Source organism: Elephantulus edwardii, unplaced genomic scaffold (genome assembly GCF_000299155.1).
Source record: "Elephantulus edwardii isolate Elephantulus edwardi_28Jun2011 unplaced genomic scaffold, EleEdw1.0 scaffold00185, whole genome shotgun sequence".
Lineage (NCBI taxonomy): Eukaryota > Metazoa > Chordata > Mammalia > Macroscelidea > Macroscelididae > Elephantulus > Elephantulus edwardii.
Window position 1 is genome coordinate 1587317 of NW_006399935.1, and position 7021 is coordinate 1594337.

Below are 7021 nucleotides of genomic sequence, written 5' to 3' on the forward strand. Positions count from 1 at the left end.
GGATTCGAACTGCTCACATCAGGGATTGTAGTGCAGCTTCTTGCCTCTAGGCTACTAAAGGTTGCTCATCCTTTCTCCTAAGAAACATTCTGATTGTGCTTTTTCTTCAGGTGGTCCATGGTATGTTTAATTTTCTTTGCTTTTCAAAGGCATTGGTTCTTCTTCAGTCTTCTTTTGTCATTGCTCAGATTTTAAATGTACAAGAGATAGTAGCCAATATGTAACTTGGGTCAGGTGAAAGCTAGGCTTTCAACTGACATCCTTGGTCTTTAAAACTTTAAAGAGATCTTGGCATCAGATTTATACAAGGTAATAAAACATTAAATTTCTTGACCACTGCTTGCATTGGTGTTGTGGATCCTAGTAAATGAAATCATTGAGAACTTCAATCTTTTTTTTATCTACCATGGTGTTACCTGTTGCCTATTGGTCCAGTTGTGAGGATTTTTGTTTTCTTAATGTTTCACCTTACAAACTTTGGGCATGTTATTAGGAGGTGATGTTCCTTGGACAAGGACATGATGCTGGAGAGGCTGGAGGGTTGGTGAAGGAGAGGTTATTCTTTGGAGAGGGACTTCATGTTTGGGAAAGTGAAGGATGGTGAAGGATAGGAAGATCTTCAACCAGGTGGGTTGAGTCAGTTATTGTGGCAATGGGTTTAAGTGTGTCAGAGATTGAGGATGGCACAGGATAGGATAAGGGCTCAGATCCATTGTTCATAAGGTCGTTTGTGTCCTTGAATCAATGGCACCCAACAAGAACAACCAGTAACCTAAATGTTAGCTAACCAAACTTACCAGTTGTTTTGAGAATGGAAAAGGAGACAGTCATTTATGTGAAAATTATAGCTTTGAAGTCCTATTGGGAAATCCTACTCAGTTTAATGATGGATAACTTTGAGAAGACTAGGAATCCAAGAACACTTAATGATGCTCATAAGAAACCTATACACAGACCAAAAAACCTGTTTATCCAACAGAACAGGAAAACATGACATGATTTATAATCAGGAAAGGTGTGTGTCAGGTTATAGACTTTCTCCAAACCTATTAAATTTGTATGCTGACCAAATAATTTGAAACAATGGACTATAGGAAGAAGAATGTGACATCAAGATTGGAGAAAGACTCATCAACAGTTTGTGTTATGCAGATGATACAACCTTGCTTGCTGAAAGTGAAAAGTACTTGAAACACTTGCTGCAGAAGGTCAAAGACTACAACCTTCAATGTGAATTTCATCTCAACATCAAGAAAACAACAGTCCTCACTACTTGACCATAAGCAGCATCGTGATAGGTGGTGAATGGATTGAAGTTGTCAACGATTTCGTTTTACTTAGACCCACAATCTACGGTAATGCCAGGCAAGAAATCAAAAGCCCTGTGACTTTGGGAAAATTTTCTATCAAAGACTTCTCCAAAGTGCTAAAGAGCAATGAAATAAACTTAAAGACTGGTGTGTCAGGGTTATAGAGTGATAACTCTGTTATAGATCCAAGCCTTAATTTTTTCTATTTAGTTCCTGCGCCTCTGTACGTTGGACAGTGAACAAGGATGGGAGAAGGAAAATTGATGCCTTTGAATTGTGGGGTTGGAGAAGATTATTAAATACTCAGTGGACTGTGAAAAAAAAAAAGAAATACAAGTCCTCTAGAGGGAAGTACAGCCAGAGTGATCACTAGAGGTTAGGAAGATGAAACTTACGTACTGTGGATATAGTACCAGTAGAGACCAGTCCTTGGAGAAGGACATAATTCTGTATGTGAAAGTCAAAGGACCATTAAAAGAGAGGTAATAAGATGGATCGCCCCCCAAACGGTAGAGTGCCACAGAGACTGCAATAATGAGGTTGAGCATTTCAGAGGTCGTGAAGACGTTGAAGGATAGGTTAAGGTCCAGATCTGTTGTACACAGGGTTGCTACGAGTTATAGTCAACTCCATGGTACCTAACAACAACACAACACAGCTCTGTTCCTACGAGTTGGGACAGACTTGAAGCAATGAGTTTCTTTAGACTAAAAGCAGAAATATACATAGTTGCTGAAGATGTACTTTGCAAAGAAATGACATCTAAGTGCTAGGTTGATGGTTCGGCCAAGTGAACTTCCAAACCTTATTAAACACAAACACAAGATCCAGACAAGTGTGTCTCCAGCCACTACCATTGCCTTGATTCTGACCTGAGACAACCTCATGCGGCCAGAGAGGAGTGACGCTGCAGAGGACTCTTGTTCAGTGACTGGGGTTATTGCGGTGGTTGTGTTGAGACAATGAGACTGGCACAGGACAGAGCAGGGTTTAGGGATGTTGTACATAGGGTCACTATGAGTCGAAAGCAACTTGATGGCACATAACAACAACAACAATTTTTAGAAGCAGATAGCAAGTGTGGTTGGTGTGTTCTCTCTCTCTCTCTCTCTCTTAATGCTATCTTCATCCCTGGATGAATTGGAACTTAGGAACGCAAACCTTTATTGGAGCAGCTGAGTCCAGAATCATTTGTGCCAACTGGAGAACATTTTCTCCTGCCCTCTTTGAAGCCTGCATGTTTGTGGAACTTTTCACCATTGTGGCTGTGACGTGCCATCGAGTTGACTACAACGTACAGTGACCCTATGAACATATGGCCCTGAACCCAGCCCCTATCTTGTACAATCCTCACCAACTGCAACACACTTGAGTCTGTTGTTACAGTGACTGTGTCAACCCACCTTATTGAGGGGCTTCCTCTCTTACGTTGACTCCACACTTTGCAAGCATGATGTCCTCCAAGAACTAGTCCCTCCTTTTAACATGCACAAAATATGTGAGACAGAGTTTCACCATCCTTGCCTCCAACGAGCACTCTGGTTTCACTTTCTCCAGAACAGACTTGTTTGTTCATTGGCCAGTCCAAGGGACATTCACGACTCTTCTCCAACACCACAGCTCAAAGACAGTGCTTCTTCTGACATCTTTGGTCATTGTCTAGCTTCCAGATTCATTGTAAATAATTGAAAAGACGATGGCTTGGATCAGGCATACCATAGTCTTTAAACAGCCTTCATTGTTCTGGATACTCTGCATGTACTTTTCAGAGTAGAATTTTTCACCATAGGACTTTCAAGACTGTAGTATTCCAGAAGCAGATTGTCAGATCTCTCTTAATGGTGCTTCTGGATGGATTCAACCCTAAGCCAACTGAAGATCCACTGAGGACTTTTTTCTTAGGATGGTAGTTCAAATCCACTAGCTGCTCCATCGAAGAAGAATGAGAAATCTCCTCTAGTGCAAGGTACTGCTTCTGAAAACTGGCTGGAGGGTCAGCTATAAGTTATTCTGACTCGATGACACACAGCCTCAATAACAGTACATTTCTTATTCTAAGAGCTTGCGCCCCTCTTGCCAGTACTCAAGTAGAGAAATTACATCAGTGTTAACTTGGATTGTAGCCCGCCAGTAGTTCCAGAAATATACTACAGGCAGATGTCAGAAATACTGTTGGTTCAGTTCCAGACCACTGGAACGAAGTTACTATTGTAATAAAGGAATTGTTGCCAGCACAGACAGAAGTTAGTCTAACACTATACTGTAGTTTATTAAGGAGCTCTGGTGGCTTAATTAGTTACATGTTGCACTGATAATAAAAACCCTGGTGGTTTAAATCCACCAGTCACTCTGAAGGATACAGATAGGCAGTCTCTTCCCATATTTAAAGGCTTATGAAACTCAATGGAAGGTTACTGTGAGTTGGAATTGATTTCCCTGACAGTGGGCTTGGTTTTACTTTTCTGTTAAGTGTGCAATAGCACCATGAGAGAGTTTTGAAATAGTGCAAGAATTACCAAAAATGTGCTGCAGAGAGACCTACACTGTTGTGAAAAAAACAACAATACAAAACACCAACCAACCAACCAACCAACCAACCAACCAACCAAAACTGTTGTCCAAAATGTAGTTGCAGAAACCTCCTTTTGGGAAAATCACAGTAACTGCGAAGTGGAATGAACTAAAACACAATAAAACAACATCTCCTGTGTGTACAAGTAATTGCCTGAGTGGTGATGAGTGGACTTACCCATGAACTTTGCCTCCTCCCTCTGTGTCCCCTCTGTGGGTTCCTTCAAGGCTGCTTCAAGTGACGCTGACTGTACATCCTGGAGATACTGGGACACGACGGTGACCTTGTGGCTCATCACAGACAGGTGGGATGTGGCGTTGATGAGGAAGTCAAAAGAATTAGCTATATCCTGCCATGAAAATGGAAAGTGTGAAAACAATTCTTCCAGAGGAAATCATAGAAGGGATCTGGGGGTAATAATGTAATCGTTCAGATCTTTCTTTACTATAATTACTTTTTATTGTGATTTTAATGAAAGTTTACCAAAAAAGGTGGATTTTCATTCATTTATTGTTGCACATTTTCCTCCCTACCTCCCCAGTTCGCTTTTTAAGCTAAACAACTGCTGTCTGATTTTAAGTCTTCAAGGGATATTTCTGTTTTGGTTTTTTTTTTTTCTCCCACTTTCTTTTTTTTAAAATGTTTTTTATTGGTTTCCATATCATAGACATCTACATTGTGTCCCATTCATATTCATTGTGTTCTATACAATCCTTCATTTACTTTGTATTTAATATAATCATTTATATAAACTGCATTCCATATAATTAATTACTATTGATCTAAGCCTATTATTATAATACTATCTTTTTCCAATTCCCCAATTGAATCTTTCCCATTTCCACCCCAAAGGATTTTAAAAAAAATTTCCATTCATTCATTTTTACACTTTTCTCCCTACCCACCCTACCACCCCAGTTTGCTCTTTTTTTTTAATGTAAAATAAAAAATTTTTCATTGTTATACAATCCCTCTCCCCAAGTCCACTCCACTATGCAGCCTTCGTTCTGGACTCCTGTCATGACAATAATACCCATCATATATCCCTTTTAAACAGTTCTCTCCCTCCTCTGTTTCAATGCAGTATACATTATTTATCCCATCCTTGGAGGACATTATGCTTAGTGAAATATCTCAGTCACAAAAGGGCAAATACTGCTTAGTGCCACTGTTGTAAAATTGGACTGACGTCGGGGATATTTCTGTTTTAATATTTAAAGATTATCTCAGGGCAATAGACAAAGGTTCCATAGATCTTACAAAGGCAGGTTTTTGAGAAGTGGATTGTCAGGCATTTCTTCTGAGGCAATCCTATGTGCACTCGAACCTGTAACCTTTAGGTTAGTCAGGATAGCATTCATCATTTGCTCTACCATCTGTTCCTGCATGACTGTACTAACAGCCTTCTTTGAAATTACCTTTTTGCCTTTGTTGTTATTGTGTCCCATTGAACTGGAAGTGGTCAAAGAGAGGAGAAAAACACGTTCCATCTTTCAGACGTCCGAAGCATTGATGGCTCAGTGGTAGAATTCCCACCTCCCATCCTTCCATGAAGGAGGCAGGAGTATGAACTCCAGCCGGCGTGCCTCAGTCACAACCACCACCTGTCTGTCAGTGCTGTGATACTGAATGAGTATCAGCTGAGCTTTCAGGCTAAGATGGGCTAGGAAGAAAGGCCTGGTGATCATGTGATAACAAGCTAATTAACGCTCTACGGATCACAAGAACCCTTCCTGCCACAGAATGACATAGAACTGGGAAGTTTTGTTCTGTCATGCATGGGATGACCATGAGATTGGGGTCAACTCAGTGAAAGCTACCAGAAGATAATGCTTACCTGGTGTATAGGAGGAGGGAGAAGATAGAGAATTATATATCATGGGGGGGGGAACCCTCCAAGCAAATAACCCCAAAATTGTAAAGAGTTTCAAACCTTTAAAGAAGGTGTGAAATTTCTATGTCTGTATCTATGCATCCATCTCATGAAAGCGGAGCAAATCTTCTTGTTGCTGTCCTGGTCCTGGTGGTACGAAACAAAGGAACACATAATTCAATCAGGACAATTCAATCAGGTTTCAAGTTAACAAAGAGACTGTCCCATGGACTGCAACAAGAACAAACACATTTATTTGTTTGGAAAAAAACGTGCAACCAGAGCAAGGATTGTGAACCTTCAGCTCACATATTTCTGGCAAGGAGGTGACAGTCCTTGAAGAAATGCTGAGAAAAGTAAAAGGATCATCATAAAAGAAGTAGACCCTCTACAAGGTGGATCGGCACAGTTACTTCAACTATGGGCTGGGCCAGGTTGGAGATTGTGAGGATGGCACAAGATAGGACAAGGGTAGTCCCTATTGTTGATGGGGTTACCATGAACCATAGTTGATTTGCCAGAACATAACAACAGGTGAAACACCCAAGCAGCCCGCTTTCATGGATTCTGGTGCATGGCTGCCTCTGTGACAACATAGAACTGAGCTCCGTAGAGCTTTCTTGGGTGCTTAGAAACAGTTTGAATGTGGCTACTAACTGAAAGGCTGGTGGTTCAATTCCACCCATTTGTGCTACAGAAGAAAGGACTGGCAGTCTCCTTCTATGAGATCACATACATTGGAAACCACAGGATAACTACAAAATGCATGGAGTTGCAATGAGTCAGGATCATTTCAGCGGCATAAACTCCTGGAGGTTGTTCTACTAAGAAAACTCAAATCCTGTCACTGCCACTGAGTCAGTTATGACTCACTGAGACTCCCCTTATCAGATTTCCAAGGCTGTAAACTGAAATGGGAGGAAACTGGCCATCTGTAGAACAGCTGATAGAGTCCAATTACTAGAGATAGTGGGTTGTTAAGTTTGCAGCACTACTTACTTTGACCTATGTTACTGGGGCTCCCTTGAACTTGCAACTCACTTACTCATTGCCTTTGAGTATAAATACATAACTGACATTCCAGTGGGTTTCCAGAGGCTGTAAATGAAGAGATTGCTCATTTTTCTCTGATGGAGCCTCTGATGGATTCAAACCACCTCTTATCTACTAGATCACCAGAGTTCCTTAACTTATAAAGGCTTTCTTAAAATATAAAATATTCAGCCCTGACAGAAGAATACTCTGTGTGTGTGTGTATATGTGTGT

General features: G+C 40.8%; 1 protein-coding gene across 1 annotated transcript in view; it reads right to left on the minus strand.

Annotated features, from left to right (window-relative positions):
• The window catches only part of LOC102875324 (EGF-like module-containing mucin-like hormone receptor-like 3-like), a 120919-nt gene that overhangs the window by 41009 nt on the left and 72889 nt on the right, over positions 1 to 7021 (minus strand). Inside the window, exon 5 of the mRNA XM_006896408.1 lies at positions 4060 to 4231. Within this exon, the coding sequence (XP_006896470.1) occupies positions 4060 to 4231 (172 nt within the window). The remainder of the gene's footprint in view (positions 1 to 4059; positions 4232 to 7021) is intronic.